Source organism: Leucoraja erinacea, chromosome 7, assembly GCF_028641065.1.
Source record: "Leucoraja erinacea ecotype New England chromosome 7, Leri_hhj_1, whole genome shotgun sequence".
Lineage (NCBI taxonomy): Eukaryota > Metazoa > Chordata > Chondrichthyes > Rajiformes > Rajidae > Leucoraja > Leucoraja erinaceus.
The window spans coordinates 54,261,570-54,289,242 of NC_073383.1; the positions used below are offsets into that span (position 1 = coordinate 54,261,570).

The 27,673-nt window shown below is 42.4% G+C and overlaps 1 protein-coding gene across 1 annotated transcript in view; it reads right to left on the reverse strand.

The window, feature by feature from the left end:
- Positions 1 to 1,913: 1,913 nt before the first annotated feature.
- The window catches only part of actr3 (actin related protein 3), a 42,282-nt gene continuing 16,522 nt past the window's right edge, over positions 1,914 to 27,673 (reverse strand). The window contains exons 3-12 of the mRNA XM_055638603.1: positions 22,312 to 22,436; positions 21,716 to 21,826; positions 17,650 to 17,745; positions 15,653 to 15,760; positions 12,733 to 12,876; positions 11,677 to 11,850; positions 11,481 to 11,573; positions 5,926 to 6,051; positions 4,492 to 4,575; positions 1,914 to 3,202 (exon numbers count right to left, since the gene is read on the reverse strand). Of these exons, the coding sequence (XP_055494578.1) occupies positions 3,107 to 3,202; positions 4,492 to 4,575; positions 5,926 to 6,051; positions 11,481 to 11,573; positions 11,677 to 11,850; positions 12,733 to 12,876; positions 15,653 to 15,760; positions 17,650 to 17,745; positions 21,716 to 21,826; positions 22,312 to 22,436 (1,157 nt within the window). The 3' untranslated portion in view covers positions 1,914 to 3,106. The remainder of the gene's footprint in view (positions 3,203 to 4,491; positions 4,576 to 5,925; positions 6,052 to 11,480; positions 11,574 to 11,676; positions 11,851 to 12,732; positions 12,877 to 15,652; positions 15,761 to 17,649; positions 17,746 to 21,715; positions 21,827 to 22,311; positions 22,437 to 27,673) is intronic.

Here is a 27,673-nt window from a genome sequence, read left to right on the forward strand (position 1 = left end):
GCAACCGGTGTTGTTTCACCGTAAAACTCGGCATCAGCCGCTGGTCCTCCCCATTGGCTACCCTACCATCCGGCTAACGCAGCAGTCGCCCATGGTCATCAACTCCACTTCGGCCACCGCATGACCCCCTCCCTCCTCCTTGGGCCGCCGTCGCTCTCACCTTTAGCTGCTAACATCTCCAAGGCAGAGTTTGTCACCATCTAGGGGGAGCAGACAAGGAGACAGCTAATAGGAAGAAGCAGCAGCAGTTGTTGAGAGTGGATGGAGAGTGGTGGAGAGTGAACGAGCGCGTCCCATCAGCGTGGAAAGCGCTGCCCCCAGGGGCTACAACACAAGCACAACAACAGGTGCGCTAACCAGACCGTGGGATGGATGAAAGGATTGCTGATGCACCTTGAGGGGGGGGGTGTCAGAAGCCGGGGCTGGAGAGGCCGTGCGAGCCTGGATAGTTTCAGGCAGGTCCATCCGCTATAACCAAAATAAGCTATAAAGCAGTCTGTTAAAATAAGGGTGTAGTTCAATTACTGGAAAAAAAATTATATTCTGTCATTGCTGCAGTCCTCCTATTGTTTTTTCAGCTTTGCTCCATAGCCGAAGGTCGGAGCTAATGTGACACCGTTTAAAATCAAGAACATTGATGCAAAGAAAAAAATATCAATGTTAAACATCAGAGTTAAATCTAATCTTGATATAAATTAATCTGGATGTGGTCAATAAAATAAACTGTGAAACACAGGATTGACTATCAGGAGCAATGTTCTCTCTTATTTTATTAAAGATGGGTTCCCTCCTGCTGTGTAGAGATGGATCTCTCACCCATCTGTGTCCCATGGTTCTTTTCTTGCTCTCCTGCCCCAGAACAAGGATAGAGTTGCCCTGTCCTCCACTTTCAATCATCAAGTTTCTGAATCCAACTCACCATTCTGACATTTCTGTCATCTTCAACATGATCCCACCACATGTCCCCATCCCCATATTTTCCATTGATCATTCCCCTCTGCAACTTAGTTCACATCCCTTCCCATTCAGTGCGTTCCTTCCCCAGATACTTTCCACTACAACAGAGGTAACACCTGTCCCTATACCTCCTACCTCATCTGCATCCAGGGATCCCAACAGGCCTTCCAGATAAGACAGCATTTAACACATACCTCATCAAAACTTGTCTACCGCATTTAATGCTCCAGATGTTGCCCGTTATAGGATCAGTAAAATAGAGCATAGACTAAGCAATTGTTCTGACGAGCACGTGCTCTGTCCATCAAGGCTGCTGGATATCCTGATAATTAACAATTTTATCTCCCCCTTCCATTATCAGCCTATATCTTTGGCCTCCTCCATTACCCAAGGCTAAATGCAGACTGGAGGAACAGCACCTCATATTCCACTTGGGCAGCTAACAACCCAACAGTACGAACATGGAATTTTCCAACTTCTCCCTTCCTTGTGGACCCATCCCCCCAACCCTCCCAGTCACCTTGCTCCTTTCCCCTTTGTGCACTCATATCCCATCCCACAACCCCTGATGTCCATTTAATTCCCCCAGTCTGTTCCCTTTCCCCAAATGCTCCTCTGGCTTTATATTTCACTCCACTTCACTCCTCATCCAACACCATTGTTTTTTTTCCCACTCAAGCCTTTGTTACTTACTCTACCCATCTGCCAAACAGCATCTCCCCCCCAATCTGTACCCACAGTCTGCAGGCTTTGGTCCACACCCACCTCTCGTTCCCAGTTTTCCACTCCCCTCCACCCTGCACTGTTATCAGTATGGAGCGCCTGACCCGCTGACTCCTTTCAACACTGTTTTACTCGGGATTCCAACACCTGCAGTTCTTGGTTTAGTCATTTTTTTCTTCCATTTGAAGAGATTTACGAAGTTTCCATTTTAATTAACCAATCACAGTCAAAACTTTTAAAAAGAAATTTCTGCCTTTATTGGAATGGTGCAAGGCATTAAATACACCACTTTGATTAGATTATTTGGTTTAAATCAAAATGAGACTCTAGAACTACAATACTGATCCAACAGTCTTTTTTTTTTTTGCAGCAAGAAACAAAGAAAATGCATTCAGTATTCAGAAAGCACTAGCAGGCATCTGTTAGTTTGAGTAAGAAATAGTTCCCAAAGCACTTGCGGAGTTAGCCATTTTTGTTATGGGAGATACAGTTCATTATTCTTTTGGGAACAGACTGGAGTCACAAATAACCAAAAAAGTCACATGACTTGGACAAACTGTTTGGGAGCTTATTCAATGTGGATATATATTTAGAAGGGTACAGAAATACCAGAATTGTACACAAATAAGACCAATTTAAACAATAAAATAAAAAAAAATAAAAATCACAATTTACTGCTTGGTGCTAGAATTCCTGTTAGGAATGTTTCAGTCTGCACTAAGCTCAATGAATGTAGGTAGTTTATTATACCAGCCTCGTATACAGACATATCAATGAACTACACTAACAGCCAAACTATTCCATCCTTGGGCAAAGTAAAAGTTGTTACGTTAACTAAACAACAAGTATGTTTTCTGTTCTGTTTTCAGAAATTAACTTCTCTCATTTCATTTTATGTTACTGAGATTTGATTATTTGTGCAACTCCTATTGATCAGTACCTTCATACTCTTTACCAAGTATACATTTTCTTGCCATTAATTTACTTTATAGGTTACCTAATTTTTTCATTTTCCCCCCACCAGATGTATTTAAAAAAAATCTATACGAAATATAAACAAGCTCTAGTACATCGTGGGTACAATACAAGTATGGTAGAGCTGACCTTCCAATATCAGTCAAATCCCACGTCTTGGTTCCCATCAAATGTATCACTTGTAGGGCATAATCTGATCCAAAACCACCATAGATATATATTTTTTTACAAATTAGTTCAACATTTTTAATATAAAGAAAAATTGCTCATATTTTGGCAACACAATTTAGCCCATTTTAAGACACAATTGTAAAGTTTGCCAACCACATACTGTTTGGTCATCTGTTTTAAAAATCAAGCCATTTTTAATAACACAACACCAGTCATCCAGACCCAACAGGCTCCCAAAAAGCAAGGCTTCCCCTCAGCCCTTATAATATCAAGATCAGCCTTAAGACATGACTCCAAAGACAGGGTTGTGGCGACAAATGCTGGGGCCAATCTCTTCATAATCTTTTTTGGTGTGGCATACCTGGTAAAACTCCGGCTGTAAAAAAGAAATATTGTCTCAGATTAATGCTGCAAAAAGAAATAAACTATTGAAATAAGATAAGGTGCTTTTTGATCCTTTCAGAAAAGTTCTAATTTTTTCTTCTGGCATTCCTCTACATGTCATATGTCATGTAGGATTATTTGTCAATGCATTGCTGCAGTTTTTTTTTTATTATTGTAAATTAAAGCCAAGCATTGGGTCTGCATGCTAATTTGAGTATTCAATTCCAAACAAACAATTACATTAATTAACCTTAAAAAGGGGTAGTGTTAACAGATGTTTCAATAACTTTTCATGAGACTGGAGCTCAATTTAAGACAAAACTGCTAAGAGGAAAAGAGCTTTATGATAGAATGATAGAGATTACTGAAAAAAGAAATGGTATAAGACAAAATGATAATGGATAAAGATGGCTTACAATACAATACTAGAACCACAATAGCAACTGTCTCAGTTAGGCACTGACGCAGAATAGCTACTGTTTTAATCATGCAATGCCAGTGGAGGGAGTGAGTGCCGGTGAAGGAAGGGCCGGCCTTAGGAGGAGCGGGGCCCAATTGGGAACAATTTTGGTGAGACCCAGGTTCCCAGCCAAGGTCTGTAGAATCATAGAAATACAAATAAAGTCTATTATAGACTTCATATCTCTATGGTAGAATGGAAAGTAATCAAATGTGCGCTTAAAAAGTGCCTGAGAGTAAATGGACCAAATAGTTTGAGTCCAGAACCAGGGGCCAAACAGTTTAAGTTGGCCATTTAGAACGGAGACGAGGAAAGACTTTTTCTCGCAGAGTGGTGAGTGTGCAAATCTCTGCCTCAGAGGGCGGTGGAGGCCGGTTCTCTGGATACTTTCAAGAGAGAGCTAGATAGGGCTCTTAAAGATAGTGGAGTTAGGGGATATGGGGAGAAGGCAGGAACAGGGTACTGATTGGAGATGATCAGCCCTGATCACATTGGGGGGTGGATGTGTGCGCGCGCGCGCGTGTGTGTGATGGGAGAGAGGGAGAGAAGAGAGTGAGGGAAGTAGAGAAAGTAGGGAGGGAGGGAAGGGGAGAAAGGGAGGGATCAATTCCGTGTGTGTGTGTGTGTGCGCATGTGTGCTCAGTGGACCAAAGGGCCTATTTGTATGCAGTATCTCTAAACTAAAGATGGTCGAGTACGTGAGCAGATTCTTTTTAATTTCAGCAATTTGGCTCACTTTTGCCATTCAATTTTTCTGCAAAGGAAAAATCAATTCTCCATCTTATAAACATGAAATAAACTTTACAAAAACTTTTACTCACAGTGGACGCTAGCATTGACCCTCCAAACCAAACTGCGTATCTTTGCATGTGGTGTGTTATCACTTGAACATCAATTGGTTTAGGCTACAAAATAGAACATTAATACCTGTAATATTCCTTAAAGAAATATTCACACTTTGCAGAAGACAAGAACAAATCACAAATAAAAACAAAGATCCCCTTTACCATAAAAATCAAGTAATGAATTAACAACTATCATGTGCTGGGTTAGAATATACATTTTCCGCCAAAGCCACCAAGATCAAGCTAATTCTGTTCCTAAAGTGTTGGCAATTATTTTAAAGTTACCCATTTAATAGCAAAGCATCATGTGGCATTTTACACTCACAATATCAGTTTAATATAAACCCAATGTCTGCAACAAAAAAAATCTCATCTGAAAAAATATTAAAAGTATTCCAGCAATAATTTGGTTGCCTTAACGGTTGATCACAACTGCTTGTGAGCAATGCAAATTAGAAATAATGAGTTGCATGAAATGCCTGGCTATAAAGTGAAAAATATCTTCTGATGGGTTCACGGTAACTAGTTACGAGCAAAGAGTGGATAAGAGTTATACAGTAGATCTACACCTCTTTTCTGATCTTAAATCAACAAAGTCTGAGTCAGTGACCTTATGCAGACACAAAGAACTGCACATGATGATTTACAAAAAGGAGACAAAGTGCTGGGAACTCCAGCTATTTCCAGTGATCTTGATATCCGATTTAAAAATGTAATTCTAAGGAGGAATCAAACGATACCACTCATATTTCAAAGGCCATTCCGAAAAAATATTGAAGAACAGTTTAAAACAAAACATTCCTGGCCTGGAAGTAAACAGGTTGCTATTTATAAATGTAACATCAAACTCTCAGGGCCTGCTAAGTAAACAATTGTTGCATTTGAATTGCAGTTGATTTTATGCATGAAAGCAAACTGAAAAATTGCCCACGGTCAGGTTCCACACTGAACCACTTAAATGGCTTGATCATGCTTTTGCTGTTGGCTATAGGAGGAACTTTGAGAATGACAATGAAAAATGTCTCTTGATGTTCTTTGGAGGGCCCTGAATTTCGCTATAACGGCAAGAATATCTGTAATCTGTAATGATAATCTAAAAAAAAATTAATCGGAAAATGCAACATTCCTTGATTACCGCACTGAATTATCAGCAGCTCTAAAGTGGATATTGAATCCAAACTTGTTAACCCAGAGGAGTATTCTAGAATAATACGTTGCAATTTAATTTGTTTTGTTTTTGAAATGAACTCAATTGATCAATGTAGCCTGCTAATCAAAATAAGCAGCAGAAAAGGTTTATAGGTTTTAAAAATAATTTCAACAAATGATTTGGCAAGTTAAAAATGTATTACACATTTCAGAATGATATTGGATGTGTCAATTTGACATAATTAATTAAAAAGCACAAACCTTTAGTTTTCCACCACTCAATTCTTCACTAAGTTTGAGCCGAGCATCTACTGACCTCTTTAGGTCTCGTTGTAAACGACGTCCAAAATCTCTAAACATAGTTGAGCCACCAGAGAGGACAACATTCTGAAAGACAAAACTTGTTACTTCAGGTTAATCTGTAAATCTTTGGTGTTCTGAACCACCTGAATGAGAAATTACAAAATTCATAATTCAGATTTAAGTAACCAGTTTTACCACTGAACTATTCTTCCTCAGCCTGGGAAAAATTAACGCGTGAATGTTAAAACTTGTCCCACAAAATTGTAAAAATAGGACAAAACTTTAGAACGCAAAGATATAGTTGTAAATATCAGTCGCATCCTAGAAGTATATATGCAAATAAAATACAGGTATGCAAGTATAAAAACACAAAATCTGCAAGTACAATATAATATTGGGGTAACCCTCTAAGGTAGTAAACATGATGATATTGATGTATGAAAGGGACTAAATAAGTCTAGAGATTCCTCTGATAGGTTCATTCCAACTATGGGCTATTTTACTGGAGATGGAAACCACTACAGTAAAATAAATTCAGAATTTCAATGATAGAAATATTTTTGAATGGGAACCATGGAGGTCACTACACCTTAAATGTATAAAGCAAATATCATGGTCTGGGTAATTGCTTTGAACTGAATTAATATGTTGATAGATTTCATGGATATTTTGTCAGGTTTCAAGTGAGTAAAAACATCAAGGACCCAAGGTCACATGACATTCACCTCAGTACAAAAGGAGGTCAGAGAGATTATATATTTAGATTACAAACTGGTTAAGTGTAACATTTGTTTTTGAAGAAAACACCAGGATGAAAAGAACTGAGTTGGATGGTAGCATGGCAGGGTTTCAAATTCAATCTGAAGGTGAGAAACTCGAATCTGAAACAAAGGACACACTGAGTCTGCAAAGGAATCGGACAGAAGAAGGACTCTGAACAAAATTCTCCAGATATGCTGCCTGATCGCAAAATTACTTCAGCATTTAGTGTTTTTCTATGTAGGGGTAGGCATAGGGATATATTTGATTAAGTGAATGGGTTGGGTACAAAGACTACAATGCTGGAAAACAATGTTTTCTACTTCAGAAGGAATAAACGAAAAAATATTTAAATGTTGGAAGACTGCATCATGTTTCAATACAAAAGTATTGTGATATCTTGGTGTGCAATAATAAGTTACATGCTGATATACCACGTAATTAAGGCGTAATGGAATGCCCTTATTTGCAAGGGGCATGGAGTATAAAAGTAATGAAGTAGATTAAACGTTTCATGGCACTATAGAGACATGTCAGTAGTACTGCAAAGATTTGGTCTCCATTTTTAGGGAATTATATACTTCCATTGGTAATGCGGAGCAGGTCTCTCAATTGATTCCTGGTTTGTAAGCACAAGTAGGTTGAGCCTATACAATGGACTGTAGGAGAGATTTCATTGAAATTTACAAGATTATGTAGTGTTATTTGTGGAGATGGAGGTTTTTAGAATTTGGGAACAAGGACTCTGAATAAGTGATCATCCACTTTGGGGGGGGGGGGGGGGGGGGGGGGTGAAAAAAATCACCACAGTCTGTGAATCTTTGCAATTCTCTTCTCCCAAATCATTGAATATATTCAAAGTGGAGATCAACAGACATTTAAGCAACACGAATGCAAGGGGTGCAGCGAGCTAGAAAGTGATGTTGAAGCCAAGATTGGATCAGCCATGATAATCAGTGATTCCCAACCTGGGGCCATATGGCCCCCTTAGCAAATCTCAGGGGGGCCACAGAAAAATTTGGGGATTTAGGGGGCCACAGGTTCAATGAAGGGGGCCACCTTTTTTCCGCTAATGTCAGGGGGGGGGGGGGGGGGGGGGGGGGGCACAGAAAAATTAAAGAGACCATGAGCTAAAAAAGGTTGGGAACCACTAATCTACATAATCAGACTTGAAGTGCCAACAGGCCAACCTACTTAAGTTTTATTGGGAATACTATTTTCTAACTGCCATCATGAAAGACATTGCAAACTTAATTCAAATTGGTCCTAATTACAGATGGCCTGTTTCATAAACTAGTATGCAAAAGTAGCCACATGACTACAGCCTTAATCTGTGCCAAAATTATAATAACCCAGTAAAAAAACTATAGATATCATGGCACCTTGAAAATCTGCACAAATCTGGAAAACAACAGCACGTAAGCCAGTCAACATCTCAGGGCTGCCAACATTGGGATGAGAGTTGGAGGTGAGAAATTGTGAGACCAAGTGCGCTGGAGCATAGCGACTGGGGGGGGGGGGGGGGGGGGGGGGGGGGGTGGGGGGGGTGAGGGGGCTGTGTGTGGCGGTATCTGTCCTCACTCCCATTGGTATGGAGCTGTTGCATTTTTAAGCTTGAAATTGTACAATCTGGTGCATACTGTAGCAAGTCTTTTAACTTACACTTGATGCAATATTTATGCTTTAAATTGGATTAGCTATAAGGTTAGGCTAAATTACATTCCACAGTAGAGCCAGGCTCTGACTCTGGATGCACCCTTGGCCTTGCTCCAAGCCCCTCTGCACTGACAATATTTCTGGCCCACACATAAAGCCCCATATCTGACCTCCTGGACTTAACCTATTACGTTCAGGTTCACAGGTGCTTATCTAATGCGGTAATCTTTTATGGGGCACTTCACAGACCAAATTTTGTATAACAAAATTTACTACACCCACTGGTTTCCTTGTTATCTAACATGCTAGTTACTTTGTCAAAGAAGTCATCAATTGGTTGAACACAATTTCTCATCCATAAAATTATACTCACTCAGCTGTATAAGTATTTTGTTACCATTTCCTTCATTTTCCTAACAAACTGTCCTGAAGTCATTTTCACCCCCAATATGGATGGTTTGGAGTTTGTAAAATGTGTGCAGGATAGTTTTTTGCAGCAATACATAGAGGTACCTACTAGAGGAGGGGCAGTGCTGGACCTCCTGTTAGGAAATGAGACGGGACAGGTGGCAGAGGTATGCGTTGGGGAGCACTTCGGGTCCAGTGATCACAATACCATTAGTTTCAATATAATTATGGAGAGGGTCAGAACTGGACCTAGGGTTGAGATTTTTGATTGGAGAAAGGCTAACTTTGATGAGATGCGAAATGATTTAAAAGGAGTGAACTGGGACATTTTGTTTTATGGGAAGGATGTAGAAGAGAAATGGAGGACATTTAAAGGGGAAATTTTAAGAGTACAGAATCTTTATGTTCTTGTTCGGTTGAAAGGAAACAGTAAAAATTGGAAAGAGCCCTGGTTTTCAAGGAAAATTGGACATCTTGTTCGGAAAAAGAGGGGGAATCTACAATAATTATAGGCAGCATTAAGTAAATGAGGTGCTTGAGGAGTATAGGGAATGTAAAAAAAAATCTTAAGAAATTAGACAGGGGACATCAGAAAAATACAACCTCCGGAATGGATGATATTCATTACGTGGTTGGTTGGAATCGGTATCAGCACAATTACTATATTAAATTTGAATCTTCAGATGTCCTGGTTCAAGCTAAAACTAAAGACAAATAATCACCTCCTCACATATTCCCCAACCAGTATCTCTGTCACTCCTTTAAAATATGCCCCTTCTTTGAACAAGCTCTTAAACATCACATCTGAATCCATTTCCATCCGATTACAATCCTTGAGGATGTTCATCAACGTGTTCAATTAATAAAACAGCGAGATTGGGAACATTTCTATTCACCTTGTCAAAGGAATTTGCTGGGGGGGGGGGGTTAGAAATAGTCAGTGAGGTAAACAAAAATAATAGTTGAATGGCAAATGACAATAGTGCTACCTCCCAATATTTAACTGAAGGAAATAATGGGTTATTGGGGCTGTATGTTGTGACAGACAACCTGACACCTTGCATGTCATTTTAATATTACACCTATCCCATCCCCTGGATATTCCGGGTTAATAAATTAAGGTTTTGTCAACTAATTACAAAGCAGGCTAATTACAAATCAATAACATTAGCCAACTACGAAACACTGAGCATTGGGATCCAGACATCAAGGACAACTGGCCTCAGTTCCCCGCTCACATCTGGCTGTGTGCCCGCGTCTGAACCAGAGGCCACGGAGTGTTTTTGAAAGTGGGAGGCTGAGCAATCACTAATCACTGGTCTTGAGGGTACCCGGCGAGGGAGTGGAGCAACCGAGTGGGGGGGGGGGGGGGGGGGGGGGGAGGGTGTGGAGGGGGGTGTCCTCCCTCCCACGGTAAGGACTTTTTGAAATTTGATGTATTAATGCACTGTTTTAGTGCATTGTAGAAGTATGATTTCAATGATTTTTGTTTTAAGTATTTTTAAGAGAACTTTTTAAGGGGTAACTTTTTCCACACAAAGGGTGGTAGGTGCATGGAACAAGCTGCCAGAGGAGGTAGTTGAGGCAGGGACTATCCCACCATTTAAGAAACAGTTAGACTGATACATGGATAGAACAGGTTTGGAGGGATATGGACCAATAGCAGGTAGTGTAGCTGGCAAGTTGCGCCGAAGGGCCTGTTTTAACTTTGTATCACTCTATGACTACATTATACCTCCACCATGCATGAATGCTTCAAAATCAAGTGGTCGGTTTTATTGCCATATACTCAAGCATAGAACCATAGAAAATAGGTGCAAGAATAGGCCATTCAGCCCTTCAAGCCAGATTTTTCTCCATAGCCCTTGACTTCACTAGCCCCAAGAGCTAAATGTAACTCTCTCTTGAAAACATCCAGTGAATTGGCCTCCACTGCCTCCTGTGGCAGAGAATTCAACAGATTCACAAATCTCTGCGTGAAGAAAGTTTGTCCTCATCTCAGTCCCAACTGGCCTACCCTTTGTTCTTAAACTGTGACCCCTGGTTCTGATCCCCCACAACACCGGAACATTTTTCCTGCAGTTACAGTAAGTGAACATCTAGCAGGCAAGCAGGATGCTTTCACAAACCACCCCCATTTGAAGGCCACTATCTTCCTCCGTTTCTACCCAGTGCTTGGTACTTACTTCCAGCAGCCACTGGTTGTCCTCCAGGATGCACCGAGCCGCAGCCTGATCAATGCCGGTCACCTGGGCGAATTCGGCAGAGACTCTCACAGCAGTGGCGCAACACTTCAGACGGCCCTGAGGTTGCTCCATGGCCGGAGTGCAAGCCTCTGACGGCCCTGAGGCTGCTCCATGGCCGGAGCTGCAGTGGGCGACTCGCAAACACTCGCCAGCCCCGGCTCCCCGTCCGCATCTGTCCCCACCACTGCTTCTGCTTCCATCCATCCCTTAGCCCTGACTCTCCAACACACGCGGCCCATGCACTTGAAATGCGTTTTGAAATTTTCGTTGATCGTGAGAATTTGGCCAAATGTGTGATTCTCACGCTCAATGCGTGAGAGTTGGCAGCACTGACATTTGTTTAAATGAATGCTCACGAAGCAATTGAACATCATGGGTATAATCAAAAAGTTAATATATCATCCCAAACACTTCAACATAAAAGTTCACAATAGGAACACTGACCTTATAAAGTGGACGCCTAACATCAATAGGGCAGTTCTGAATAACCTCATCAACTACTTCTGAAATGGGCTGTGTGAAATCTGGATTTGCAAACTAGACGAAGAGAAAATCAATGTCCATTACTAATGTTTGAGGATAACAACACATGCACAGTAAATTGCTGAAAAGCTGCAATGCACAATTAAAAAGTTATTACCTCTGGGTGAAAAAAAATTTCCGGACCCAAAAATCGTTCATAGCCTACATCAATGGTGAATTCCTTCTTGGAAATGGCATTGACTCCAGTATATTGTTTGATCCATTTGGCAGCGTCTGTGTCATATTTGCTGAACTCTTTTACCAAGTCCGGGCAGACGTAACTAAAGCGTTCCTTTAATTTAATAAAACGTTACAAGTTTAAACAAATATAAGTCTACAAAAAAGTCAATCCTTAAAATACCCGACACCAAAATCTTCTTTAATCCTTATTTTAAATATCCCGCCTTAAATATTAGAACACACCAAATGTAAAACATAACTAAATATTCAAATTTAAATGAAAATAAGTACCCCATTGCTTCTTAATGTTGTTTCCTAAATGATAGAATCTAAGCGATGGAGCATGGAACAAGACTATTTGGCCCACTGAATTAAAGCTGACTTTCAAGCACCCATTTATACAAACTCTGCCCTGACTCACTTTGTTCTCCCCACATTCCCATCAAATACCACCATCCACCTTCTGAGCAGTCAATTAGCCTGCCAACTGAACATGGAATGTGAGAGGAAGTCTGAGCAGCCAGAAGAAACCCACGTGGTCACAGGCTGATCTTGCAAACTCCATACAGATCGATCCAAGGTCAGTATTCAACCCAGGTTTCTGACACTAAAAGGCAAAGGTTCTACCAGCATGTAAATGGATGCTTAAATCAAACTTGGATTGTAAAAAAATGCTCTTGCATCAGTAATCAAAAAGTGGCTAGTGAATAAAACATTTAAAAAACATGAATACATGAGCCACTGACTGTAAAAACATTGTATTTGCGTGAAATCAAGGCTTGTCAAAATTGCCGACTTTTAAAATTATGTTAATTATTCACATTATCTGCATAAACTACTCCACTACTTGCTTTGCTGAACAGACATATGTACATTTGTTTAAATATCCACGGTTCATGTAATTTATTTTGTCAATACACACCCAGCTGTCTTGTAAAGTCATACTGCATTAAGGGTACTACACAGAGGTTTGCTTTCTTTAAAAAAACTGTACCTTTACAGCCTTCGCTGTTTCCAGGGATTGTTCTGGGGGTATGCCCACTTCACGATCTCGCAAAAGTTGCTGGATGAAGTATGTAATATCACGGCCAGCAATAGGAATGTGTTTAATGCAGCTACCAATCACATAGCCTTCAGCCTTTAAAAGAGATAGAAGAGGGTTTTTAAAAAAATGATATAGTCCTGGCAACTAAGATTTCAATGATCATTCAAAACACCCATCTTATTAGATGCAACAAATTCAGTTTTAACATAATACATTTTGAATTCTGAGATTACACCCACTTCAGTTTCAAATCATTGGAGACGTCATTAATTTTGAACAAAGTTTAAAGATGTATACCAACAATGACTAGTATATCCACATTTAAATATTAGCACTACATTCAAAAATATTTCTTATTTTTACTTCTTGGGTGGTTGCTTGGGATTGTGAATTACTTCTCTCATATTCTGGTTTTGCAAGTTGAGGTCAATATGGGGGAAACAGACTCTTACCTAACAATAGGTGATGGTGCACATGGTTACGTTTAGAGATACAGTGTGAAAACAAGCCTACCGAGTCCACGCCGACCAGCAATCACCGTACACTTGTTGTATCCTGCATACTAGGGAGCATTTGAATGAGCCAATTAACCAATAAACCTGCCGTCTTTGGAATGTGGGAGAAAACCGGGGAAAGAGCTTGTGGTCAGAGAGAACTTGCAAAATCCTTACAAAGAGCGCCTGTTGTCAAGATCAAACTCAGGTCACGGGTGGTGTAAGGCAGCAACACTACCACTGTGCCAGTATGCCGCCCTATATATGGTGTTCGTTTGCTGTTCACATTGAGCTTCTGATGCATGGTCTCTAAGGTTTTCAATACCATGAATGTTCTTTCATCACAGAGTGGGTATGGACCCAAGATTCTCAGGGTGAGCACATCTTTGGATCTTAACAGGCAGTTTCTTCTCACAATAGAAGACTACTGGGCCAGAAGTGAGCTCTGTACTTTGAACACCAGCAGAATCATGCTCTTTAACTATGGAAGAGTCCAACTTTCAACCATGGTTCTTGGATGTTTTGCCTAAACTTGAATAGTAGGTACAATGCTTTGAATGCACAATTTTCTCTTACCTTCTATTGAAGGCATTCTATGGAAACCGAAGGGTTTGTGTACTGAAAATCAGAACTGATTTGAATTTCTACACCTTTGTTTTATTTCTCAAATTTAATTTTAGTGCTTGTGTTGCCAGCTGAACTTGCATTTTATAAAATAAAACTTAATTTTTCATTCAGTATTCTGTTTGGAAATCAGAATGCATCGATCTAGCCAAAATTATACAGCCTTTTTGCCTTACCAATGAAATAAGAATTGTTCCCCATTAGTATTGATGATATTAAAATATTGCTATTCCAAGAACTATCATGGGTTGATTTACTGGTGGAAATTATATAATTTCCTGTGGTTCGAGGGACAGTTGACCTCATCCGCAACTCCATTGGTTGCATTTGCTGTTGTTCATGATCAGCTTTGTCTGGTAATATACATCTTGTTATTTTTGCTGTTACAAAATGATTTGCAAAAAAGAGCTGAATTGTGGTCTATCTTTGACTATCAGCAGTTTTTCCTCTTTGTAGGGATACATGCATCTAGTACCATAAGAGCGTCACTTATCAAACATAACATTTTTGTTGTTTATTATCATGAGATTGTGATAGATTGGTTGCCCTTCCTCTTAAGATAGGCAATTTACTTTGTAGAGATCAAAGCAAATATTTTGACGTTTATTTAACTGCTCAAAGAAAAACCCATTTGTGTAGTTGTGATTTCTGACCATAGGATAACCGCATCCTATTCTAAAATGAGAACAACTGCAATTCTTGGTACATGGCTTAGGAGGAATGCAAAAACCCGGGTTGGGTTCATGAGAACATGATAAATCAGAACAGGAGTGGGCCACTCTAATCACCCTGCTGCTGTTCCTCTTCCCTTCCCTCCTCCCACCCCTCCTCTGCTCTGCCTGCAAACTGACAGCAATGGAGATCGGGACTGACGTTGTATAATTGGGCTGTTAGTATAACAAATCGAGGAAATGATGCTCAAAACATTAATTTTCCCCAATTATATATTTGTTTCAGTTTAGTGTATTGTCACGTGTACTGAGGTACAGTGAAAAGCTTTTGTTGTGCGCTAACCAATCATGCAGAAAGACAAAACATAATTATCAAGCCATTTATAATAATGTAAGGGAATAATGTGCAGTGGAAGGTAAAGCCAGCAAAATCCAATCAAGGGTAATCAAAGGGTCACCAAAGAGGTAGATAGTAGTTCAGCACTGCTCTCTGGTTGTGGTAGAATGATTCAGCTGCCTGCTAACAGCTGGGAAGAAACTGTCCTTGAATTTGGAGGTGTGCATTTTCACACTTCTATACCTTTTGCCTGATGGGCGAGGGGAATAGAGGGAGTGGCCAGGGTGTAACTTGTCCTTGATTATGCTGCTGGCCTTGCCGAGGCAGCATGAGGTATAAATGCAGTCGATGGGAGGTTGGTTTGTGTGATGGATTGGGCTGCGTACACAATTCGCTACAATTGTTTGCAGTCGTAGATGGAACTGTTCCCAAACCAAGCTGTAATGGATCCTGATAAAATGCTTTCTATGGTGTATCTGTAGAGGTTAATGGGAGTTGTAGGGGACATGCCAAACTTCCTTAGGCTTCTAAGGAGGTAGAGGCGTTAATAATTTCTTGGTCGTTGCTTCATTATGGGTGGTCTAGGAGATGTCGTTGATGATATTGACTCCTAGGAATTTGAAGTTTTCAACCATCTCTATTTCGGCACTCACCAACCACTTCAGTTGAAGCAAACTAATTAAGTTCAACTTCAGTATATATACCCATGAGACAGATAATACGATAATGTGAAAAATACTTACGACTGGAATGACATGAGTGACACCATCTCCACTATCTATAACCGTTCCAGTCAATGTCCGCTCACCAACCTGTCGAGATGTCCATGAGGCAGCTAAGGCAAGAACAGCCTGAAGTCAAAGAAAGCTAGTGTTACTTTCCAAAGTAAAAGATATTTTGAAAGAATCACACTATTTAACAACTGCTCATTTAGGTTGAATAGAAATTTCATATTTTCAATTTGAACAGCAAAGTAGGCCTCACAGTACTCTATGCAGTACCATACGACACTCCATGGTACAGCCTACAGTACCATGAAGTACTGGATAATGTCAGCAGCACTAATGTGCACTACTCTAAACAACCTCACGGTTCAGTATATCCACCACTCTTCCAAGTGATCAACCTTGCTTTGACGAGTACATATGGGCACGTTGGGAACTGACACCAAATTAATCTTAAAATTACAGGCTAATAAAGCTGCAACACTGGACTCCATGCTTGTTAAATGGCAAAACTACCAGAGCCACCCGTGTAATTTATAGTACAGATACAACATTGGCATCTCACAAATTCTGTGGAAAATTGTACAGGTATTGCCCACAAATAGGACAGATCCTATCTGTTGGCTTGAAAAAAAATGTTAGTTGCCCGTCTGTTCCTTGAGAGGGGGATAGATCAAGTAAAGGAAGAGTCAGAGATGGATCATGTAAATATGAGGACAGGGTAGAAATAGTCAATAAATGTGATTTCCTCTGTGGGTGCTAGATTGGGTATCAAAGCAGTCATCAATATATCACAGAAAGTGTTGAGGAAGTGGTCCCGAATAAGACTGGAACAAGGACTTCTCCACGCAACCAAAAAAGCCCCCCAAAAAAACAGGCAGTGCTAGGTCCATTTGTTTTTGTTTCAAATTCTAACATCCATAGTTTTCTCAAAGCAGTTTAATTGATTGGTACATAAACCACTAAACATTCATTCCCTCCACCTCTCACTTCAGTCCACAAACTGCACTGCAGTCACTTGGACAGACTGCCAAGAGCATCTTCCAAACCCAGGACCTCTATAGTCAAGAGATGAAAGGGGAACAGATTCTTGGGAACAGCAACCCCTGCACATTCTCTTGCCATCAACAAATCATCCTGACTTGGGAAGACATTGCCAGTCCCTCTTTTTGCCGGGAAGACACACAAAATGTTGGAGTAATTCAGTGGGGCAGGCAGCATCTCCGGATAGAAGGAATGGGTGATGTTTCAAGTGGAGACCCTTCTTCAGACAGTCAGGGGAGAGGGAGACAAAGATAAGGAAAGTGCAGAATAGATCATCGTTAGCTAGGAGAAGGCTATAACAAAGTACAGAGATAAAATTTCAATCAGGGAGTCAGGCTGGTCGGAAAATTAGGAAGGGATGGAGAGAAAAGGGAAGCAAGAGTTAAATGAAGTTAGAGAAGTCAATATTCATACCACTGGGGTGTAAGCTGTCTAAGCAAAATAAGAGGTGCTATTCCTCCAATTTGTGCTGGGTCTCACTCTGACAATGCAGTAGGCCCAGGACAGAAAAGTCTGCATGAGAATGGGAGGGGTAGTTAAAGTGGTTAGCAACCGGGAGACCAGCTAGGTTTAGGCGGACTGAGCTGAGGTGCTCTGCGAAATGGTCGCCTAGCCTGCGCTTGGTCTCGCCGACATATAGTTCACACCTGGAACATTCATCACTGGATCTGATCCTGCAACTACCCACCCAACTGTACGTTGGGAGTATTTTCACGTAGGTTACTGCTGTTGTTCAAGACTGTAGTCTACCATCAGCTTCAATATGGCAATTTGAAATAAGACACAGATTCTAAAACTTTAAAAAAATGTAAATGCTATTTTGCATAATGCATCACGTGATAAATAATTGACAGCAAGGCTATATTTATCATGAAAATCAGCTTCTGTGGGCATTAATCTTATAGAAATAACATCTCGAGATAATTGATTTACTTCTAAGAAATTATGCAAACAGCAACATATCAACTCACCTGAACAGCAATGTAAAGACCTGGTACGTTGAAAGATTCAAACATGATCTCAGCCGTATATTCTCTGTTTTCAGGAGTATTTAATGGTGGTTCAGTCTGTTAAAGAAAAAATTAAAGCCTCTTACCAAATGAAAGCTGAAGTAATCTAATCATCTATTTTGCTCAATCATAATTCAGACCGTGTAATTTCTTGTACCACCGAACTGTGCAGGACATGAACAGACCCAAAACCCACCATATCTGTGCCAAACATGCAAGTCTATAATAATCCAGACCAACTGCACATGGTCTATATCACCTCATGCTCTACCCAATGCCTTTGTAAATGCCTCAAACGGAGCTATCCAAGCTGCTTTCACCACCTTCCCAGGCAGGGCATTCCAAGCATGTAACACTGTTTAAAAAAAATTGCCTATATCTTCTTTAACTTTCTACCACTAACCTCAAAGCGATGCTCCACACTATTTGGCATTACTATCCTGTGAGAAAGATCCTATCTATGCCTCTCAATTATCAGAACACGCCAAAACCTCTAGTGGTCCAGAGAAAACAACATAGTCCAATCTCTCCCTATAGCTATTAATCTCTAATCCAGGCGACCACATCTGCACCCTCTCCAAAGCCTCCATGTTCTTCCTGTAATGCAGGAAGAACTGTACACTATATCACAAATGTGGCCTAACCAGGCTTTGATGCAGTTGCAACATAACTTGTACACCCAATGTTATGAGCGATGAAGGCAATTTCTTTACCACCAATGCAATTCTTGCAATGCCACTTTCAGGGGTCTATGAACACGCACACCAAGATTGCTTTGTATATCCATGCTCCCAAGTCCCCTGCCATCTACTGTATACTTTCCTCAAACATTGACCTCCTAGAGCACAACAATTCACCTATCTAGATTAAACTACATTTGTCATTTCTCTGAGCATGTTTCCAATTGGTCAATTTCACGCTGCAGTCTGTGACAAATTTGCTCAATATCCACAACTTTGTAAATGTGTGTGTTTGCAAACTTATTATTCAGACCAGCTACATTTTCATCTAGATCTTTTTTATTATTTATTTATATATATATATATATATATATATATATATATATATATATATATATCTATATATATATATATATATATATATATATATATATATATATATATATATATATATATATATATATATATATATATATATATATATATATATATATATATATATATATATATATATATATATATATATATATATATATATATATATATATATATATATATATATATAAAATCAGAGGCCAAAATACTGGTTGCTTCAGAACACCACTGGTCACAGAGCTCCAGTCAGAATAACACCCCTCGATCACAACCTTCTATCTTCTACGTCCAAGATAATTTTTTAATTTTTTTTAATTTATATTAGCAGTACAGTAAATCACATTAATACATCGCATATATCTTATTACATTATGTTGTACCACTTCATTTTATGAGCTTTAAAAAAGATAGAAATAAAAGAAGTAAGGAAAGTAAGCAAGAATCGTGAAGGTGCAGGAAAGTGTTGGGAGGAGAGAACCTCTTAGGGAAGGAATTAGAGAAGGAAGCAAAGAAAAAAAGAAATAAGACCCTAGAAAGAGAAGAAAAAAAAGAAGAAAGGAAAATCAATCGCTCTATTGTAACACAAAACTCTGCAAAAAAGGATATACCAACCGTGTTTTTATTAAAAATTTATTTTATACCCCCCATTACCAGGTCCTGGTAGCCTTTATGTTTTAACTTATTATTGCACCTTATCGTCCAAGATAATTTTGAATGTGATCTACCAAATCACTGTGGACCCCATGTGCCTTAATATTCTGGAAGAGCCTACCATGTGGGAACTTTTCAAATGCTTTATTATAGTTCATGTATACACCACCTATTACCCATGCCATAATAATCTTAATCTAGATTACCCATATTATCTCACTAGAAGACATTTCCAGTAGACCTTCACTAAGTGCAGCAATTACATTCTCCGATCAATAGTGGAATTCTGCACTTATTTTGCATCCCTCTCCATTGTGTCCTAAACACCCAAGGTCTGGAGAGTTGGGCTGGCAGTCCTGTCCTTTTCTCGTCACAAAATGGCCAGAAAATCGCAGTTCCACACACAAAACCAGGATCTAAGTTCACTGACCCAAATCTGTAATACTCTTTGCATTGAAATACATTAAAAATAAATTGATATAAATAAAAGGGCAAAGAGGAGGGAGGGAGGAGGAGGAGGGGGGGAGGAGGGGGGAGGGGAAGGGAGAGGGGAGGAGGAGGGAGGGGGAGGGAGGGGAGGAGGGGAGGGGGGGAGGGGGGGGGGGGAGAGGGAGGGGGGGGGGGAGAGGGAGGAGGGGAAGTGGCGGGGGGGGGAGTGAGCGCTGGGGGTGGAAGAGGGAGGGAGGAGAGAAGGGGGGGGAGAAAGGGACTGAGAGGGAGAGCAGGGAGAGAGGGGGGGGAGGGAGAGGGGGGGGGGGGGAGGAGAGGGAGGGGGGGGGGGAGGAGAGGGGGGGGGGGGGGGAGGGAGGGGAGAGGAGAGGGGAGGGAGGTGGAGGTGGTGTGGAGGGAGAGGGGGGGGGGGGGTAGAGGAGAGGGGGGGGGGGGAGAGGGGTAGAGAGGAGCGGGAGAGGGGAGGGGGAGAGGGAGAGGGGGGGGGAGAGGAGAGGGAGGGGGGAGAGGAGAGGGAGGGGGGAGGAGAGGGGAGAGGAGGGGGGGGGAGGGGGGGGGGGCGGGGGGGAGAGGGAGAGGGGGGGGGGGAGAGAGGGAGTGGTGGAGAGGGGAGGGGGGAGAGGAGAGGGAGGGGGGGAGAGGAGAGGGAGGGGGGAGGAGGAGAGAGAGGGGGGGGGGGGATGAGGGAGAGGAGGGGGGGAGGTGGGAGAGGAGAGGAGGGGGAGAGAGAGGGAGTGGGGGAGAGAGACAGAGGGAGGGAGGGGGAGAGGGAGGGGGGGGAGGGGGGGGAAGAGGGAGAGGGGATAGGGAGAGGGGGAGAGAGGGGGGGAGTGGAGAGGGAGGGATGGGGGGAGAGGGGAGGGAGGGAGAGGGGGGGAGTGGAGAGGGAGGGAGGGATGGGGGGGAAGTGGAGAGGGGCGGGATGGGGGGGGAAGTGGAGAGGTGGGAGGGATGGGGGGGGGGAAAGTGGAGAGGGAGGGATGGGGGGGGTGAGGGATGGGGGGGAAGTGGGAAGGGGGAAGGGGAGGGGGGATGGGGGGGGGAAGTGGAGAGAGGGAGGGATGGGGTGGGGGGGAAGGGGAGAGGGGAGGGATGGGGAGGGGGGGGGGGGAGTGGAGAGGGAGGGATGGGGGGGGGGGAAGTGGAGAGGGAGGGTGGGGGGGGGGGAAGTGGAGAGGGAGGGTGGGGGGGGAGGGAGGGAGGGGAGGGGGAGTGGGCGGGGGGGGGGGGGGGGGGGGGGGGGGGGGAAGAGTGCCTTTTTACTTCTACCCAAACAACCATTTGCAGGCAGTGCATTTTTACCTCTAACCATATTTTCATTTTCAAACCAAATTAAGGGTACTCACAGTGCTGTAGACATTTGTCAGTGTCATTCAAAGCTCTGATTGAGACACACCACTTGCAGAGACTGATTGAGACTTGATTGACTGATTGAAGCACACCACTTCCTGGTTTATAGTCCCTCCCCCTCCCTCCAGAAGGAGCAGCAGAGAGAATGGGGAATGTTGTAAAAACATTAATATCTCCCGTCAATTTTAATCGACGGAAAAATTCCTCGGCACACACGCGGCGGAGGGGGGCTCTGAGCGAGGTGGCCAAAAATTATGGCCATGGGTGGCGGCGTACTCTCGGAAACCGCAGCACAGAAAGCCAAAACCGGTCAAGAACAGAGTTTTAGTAATATAGATGTTACTTTGTCCCATTAAAAATGCCCAATTGATAGACCAATTTCACTTTAAATACCTTCTGAGGATGGCTCAGAACGTGCATCCAGGCTTCCATCTAGACGTTGTAACATGGTGGACAGGAGCTCTAACATGTTAAACAATATTTGTGTTTCCATTAACACATCAAGTAACAGCTTTACTTACCAAAAGAAAATAATGATCTTCGGGTTCTGCTCGAAGGTATTTAAAAATAACCTGTTCCATAAATCTCTCCATCAGATCCCAGTCTTCAACAATGCCATGACGAATAGGCCACTATTGCAGATAATAAGTCACATATCAATAACCTGTAATTTTGTAACAAATACAAATAACCTCTACAATTGAGTAAAGTTAAAATGCTTCACAAAAGGTTAGACCTTTAAAATACAACACTGCAATGAAACAAAGGCAAAGAGATAAATTGAGGATCAGTACCCTTAAGTATTATTACACATCGCTGCCATTCATTAATAACATTTTTGGGTTGGCAAACAAGATCATATTAGACTTCTAAATTATTTGCTTTGCTCCCCATAGTCGTGTATAAATAGTAATGTACCACAAGCTATACACATGTAAAGTGAACTTTTGCTAGGTCCAATGCATTCACAACCAAGTGTAAATGGCACAGCAGATTAATTTTGGAATAGTCAAATTTGTTAATGATTGTCTGCACATTTCTAAAATTTACACAACTATTTTCACATTGAATATCAGTTGTAATCGGAAGCTGATGTTGGTTCATTTAATGAACTTACCTTTGTTGCATAAGTAGGTTTGTCTATTGCTTCATCGCCTATGAAAAAATCCAAATCATCAACTCCTTTCATCACTCTCCTTTGCGCTTGATCACCAACCTTTGCAGATTCCTTGATAGCAATACCTTGGGTTATGTGAAAAATAATTTAATAAACACATAAGACAGTCCTAGTTTATATAATAAACACACAAGACAGTTCAGAAAATGGAGGAAATGTTTTGATTGTTTCAAAGATGTACAATTTTTACCCCACTTACGGAATATTGCACGTTAAATGTAGCTTTTGTATAAATTTGCACAATGTAATGTACATTATGATAGAAACTAGAAACAAATTTAGAAAATGCTGGTAAAACTCAGCAAATCGGACTGGTTTCCAACACTACAATTATTTTTTTATTTCTGGAAACAAATTTAACTTTAGCAACCTTCCTCAAAGCCTCTATCAAAAGTATTTTCTTGCCGGAATAACACTTTCAAATATTTTAAACTTTGAATTAATATACGAATGAGTCATTTTCAAATGATCATAGAATATAGAAAATCAGTCCAAGATTAATCAGACAAACATGACTAGCTCAAATGCCCGAGGATTACACTATTGTTTTGATACAAGAAAACAATGGCATTAACATTTCTGAGACAAATTGAGGACCCCCCCCAGCTTTTTAGATCATTGGGTGTAATATAGAAAATAACAAATACACATTTAAAATACATAAATGCAAGTAGTGTTTCAGATGATGGAAGTTAGTAACCCTTCTTTTCACTTCAACTTGAAACATTGAGATAACTGCACAAAATTGCATATATGATCTATCTGTTCTTTGATGTTGTGGGTAAGTTGTAGTATTTACAACCTTTAGACAATTTAGAAGAAAATGTGGTTGTGTCAAAAGCCTTAAAAGTGCCAAAACAGTGCAATATGTTGTCAATTGTTCCTCTTAATTCCAACTTTCATTATCAATTATCCATGAAACTAACTTTGAGGGCATCCACCACATCATCCATTCATCTGAAAATAGTAAGAACAGTAACAAATGATGCACTCAAGTTTGACATTTGAAGAATTTAAATCGATTAAAATGTGCCGTATTAACTTGAGGGAATAGTGAAGTTGAAAGCTTTCAAAAATAGCTATCCACAATACTTAAAAATTGTCAGTTCCTCAATCTTCAAATATCAACAGGATGAAGACATATGGAAGAAATATTTGGTTGTAGAAAGTAGTGGCATGCTATTCCAAAGGCATAATTACATGGAATTGAATTATTGTTCAAATATTCTCATAAAAAGTCAATTTTCAACCCTCTAGGAATTTTAAGTTAAAATGCCATCAAATGCAGTTCAGTTGTTCCTTCCTGATAGACTTACCCAAAGCCCCCAGGCAATCTGTAGAAACAAGGAACTGCAGATGCTAGTTTACAAAAACAGAGAAAATACTAGAGTAACTCAGCAGGTCAGGCAGCATCTCTGGAGAACATGGATAGGTGACGTTTCAGGATAGGATCCTGAATTAAACACAATTAACCATTTTGATGAATATTTGCGCTTGATCCACCAAGGCCCACTCGATCTCCTGGTTGCTAACATTTATAATTCCTTTTTACATTCCCATGCTGACCCTCTCTGCCCTGGGCCTCCTCCATGCTGACCCTCTTAGAGAAGTCAATGTTCATGTCTTTTCCTCTAGCCTTGTAAACTATCTGCCAAGAAAAAATCACCGAAGTGCTGAACCAGCGTGAGTGGGAGATAAGCTTGGTTAAGATATTCAGAGAAGAAGTGGTGCAGGTTTAGCGAAACTGGAGAAATCGCCGAGCCTGGCGCGTTTCGGGTCGAGACCCTTCGCTGATGTAGAGAAGTAGGACATCTGGAACAGCGGATGGGGGGGCAGTAAATGAGGGATGAAGAGCAAGTGCAAGTGAAGTCTCATGCCACTAGGGGTGTAAACTACCTGAAAAAGACTATTTTGGGTCACTCTGGATGGAGGAGTCGAGGACAGAACGGTCAGGTTGGGAATGGGAGGGATAATTGAAGTGCTGAACCACCGGGAGATAAGCTTGGTTAAGACTCAGAGGAGGTGTTTAGCGAAACAATCGCCGAGCCTGCGCTTGGTCTCGCTGATGTAGAGAAGTTGACACCTGGAACAGCGGATGCAGTAAATGAGGTTGGAGGAGGTGCAAGTGAACCTCTGCCTCACCTGGAAAGACTATTTGGGTCCTTGGATGGAGTCGAGGGGGGAGGTAAAGGAACAGGTGTTTCATCTCCTGCGGTTGCAGGGGAAAGTACCTGGGGATAGGGCGGTTTGGGTGGGAAGGGACGAGTTGACCAGGGAGTTACGGAGGGAACGGTATCGGCGGAAAGCAGAAAGGAGTGGAATTGGGAAGATATAGCCAGTAGTGGGATCCCTTTGGAGGTGGCAAAAGTGTTGGAGGTTTATATGTTGTATACGACGGCTGATGGGGTGGAAGGTAAAGACAAGGGGGACTCTGTTGTTACGAGAGAGGGTAGGGGGAGTGCGAGCGGAACTGCGGGATATCGAGGAGACCCTAGTGAGAGCCTCATCTATAATGGAAGAGGGGAATCCCCGTTCCCTAAAGAATGAGGCCACCTCCAATGCCCTGGTATGAAAAGCCTCGTCCTGGGCGCAGATGCAACGTAGACGGAGGAATTGGGAGTTGAGGATAGAGTCCTTACACAAAGAAGGGTGGGAAGAAGTATAGTCAAGATAGCTATGGGAGTCAGTAGGTTTGTTGAAGATGTTGGTCAATAGTCTTTCCTGTGATGGCGATGGTGAGATCTAGAAACGGTAGGGAGATGTCGGAGATGGTCCACGTGAGTTTGAGTGCAGGATAGAAATTAGTGGTGAAGTTGAATGTCAGCAAGTTCTGCATGGGTGCAGGAGGTAGCACCAATGCAGTCGTCAATGTAGCAGAGGTAGAGTTTGGGGATAGGGCAAATGTACGCATGGAACAGGGATTGCTCGACGTACCCTACAAAGAGGAAGGCACAGCTAGGGCCCATGCGAGTGCCCATAGCTGGTCCTCGCCCTCAACTTCTCCTATGGCTCCTCCCACTTCCTCCAGATTCAAGGCGTAGCTATGGGCGCTCGCTTAGGCCCTAGCTATGCCTGCCTCTTTGTAGGCCATGAACATTGACCTCTAACTTCAGGTAGCCCTTGCTTTCTCTCTTCATTCCTCCCCCCCCCCCCCCCCCCCCCCCCCCCCCCCCCCCCCCCCCCCCCCCCCACCCCCATTTCCCAGTTCTCCCACTGTCCCCACTTCAATGGTCTCCAGGAATGCTGCATGACCCGTTGAGCTACTCCAGCACTGTCTTTTTTGTTGACTTGTTTGGCAAGTCTGTATGCTTTGGGCCGAGTAGAGGAATATGATAAATGGAGATGACTTCAGGGGACCAAATCATATTTAGAGCGGGAGTTTGCCTAAAGTGCTCATGGTTATCACGGTTAAAATGTACTGTTATACCATTTTGCAGGGTTTGGTCCAACAGCAAAGCATTGACTCAAATTGTTTAAGGGGCCACCGCCTGTGATTGCTACAGCAGAATGCCGATATTGTGCATTAACCTTACCATCATCAGATCTGACATGGTAATCTTTCTGGCCAAGACTGCAAGAAAACACTATGCAGATGGAGTGAGATCAAGTCCCATTAAGTAAAGCTAACCAAAAAGTGCAACACAAGCAAAGAGATATGCTTTCAGCTGTCAACAGGTTAAGGATTTTTGGATAGCGAGAACATTTTTAATCAAACGAATGTGACGGTAGCACACGTGAATCAATCTACAGCTGCACAACCTTTTATCCGGAGTTCCGGAAACCGAAAAACTCCGAAAACCGGACATTTTGCCAGGATGTCGTCTGCACACCAAAGCTCGCGTTTGGCGCCAAGCCTGACCCGAAACGACCCACGGTCAACCCAGGCCTGTACTACTGTAGCGGCTGCCTCCTCCCCGGAGACCGGGGAGACACTTAAACATCTGTAAATCATTGCTTAAATGTTAGTCAGTTAGTTTGGAGGGCTTTTATGTGAGGAGGGGGGGGGGTGAAGGGGGAAACTTTAATTCTTAGTCCCCTACCTGGTCGGAGAGGCAGGGAGCGGGCAATGCCTTACCGGGTCGCCATGCAGTAAGCTCTGGAGCACTGTGGCCGCCAACTCCCGGGCGGCGCCGGTTGTAGCTCCGACCCCGGCAACTCTACCCCTGGCTGCGCAGCGCTCCAAATCCAGCACGGCCCGCGGCCGGACGCCCGCAGCCCCCAGCTCTGCGATGTTGTGTGTTGGCGGCCACAGCGCTCCGGAGCTTACTGCAAGGCGACCCGGTAAGGCATTGCCCGCTCTCCGCTGGTATCCCAGCGCTGCGACGCCGCCGACTCCCATGGATTTGGAGCGCCTCGCAGCCAGGGGTAGAGTTGCCGGGGTCAGAGCTACAACCGGCGCCGCCCGCGGCCGGACGCCCGCAGCCCCCAGCTCCGCGATGTTGGGAGTCGGCGGCCACAGCGCTCCGGAGCTTACTGCACGGCGACCCGGTAAGGCATTGCCTGCTCCCCGCCTCTCCGACCAGGTAGGGGACTAAGAATTAAAGTTTCCCCCTTCACCCCCCCACCACATAAAATCCCTCCAAACTAACTGACTAACATTTAAACAATGATTTACAATGATTCCCCGGTCTCCGGGGAGGAGGCAGCCGCTCCAGACGTTTCAAGCCGCCCGCGCTACCTACCTAATCTACGCTAAAAATCTTCCATTCGGAAATCCGAAAAATTCCAAAATCCGACAAGTGTCTGGTCCCAAGGCTTTCGGATAAAAGGTTGTGCACCTGTATTTTATTTACAGCATATTCAATTTGCTGATGAAAGATCAAAATATAAATATTTTGTCTGCTTACATTATGATAAATGAGGCATTGCTTTCAATCAGTTCCCCTCAGCTCTCTACTCTGCCTGGCAGAACTTGCCTTCACCCGCAATAACATCTCAACTCTTCTTTATCGGCACCCTATACGCGGCGACTCTTTGCATACTTTGTGTAAGGCGAGTAAACCAAATAATTTTACTGTGACATAAAGTATCAATCAATCTCACTTTCTTCAAGTTAAAGATGTAGCCTTGGGAACTAACATGAGCTCCAGCTATGCCTAACCTTTTGTTGGTTATCTCAAACTATCCTTGCTCCAAACGTATTTTGACACCAACTGGACAAGCACTCATTTCTCCCTTTCGCTCCATCCCTGGCTACACATTTCACACCTCTTATCCTTAGCTCCTACTTTTTGTCTTTTCATCTCTAGGATTTGTCCAACCATTTTCCAATAAACACACCTGCCCCCCACCACCCCCCATC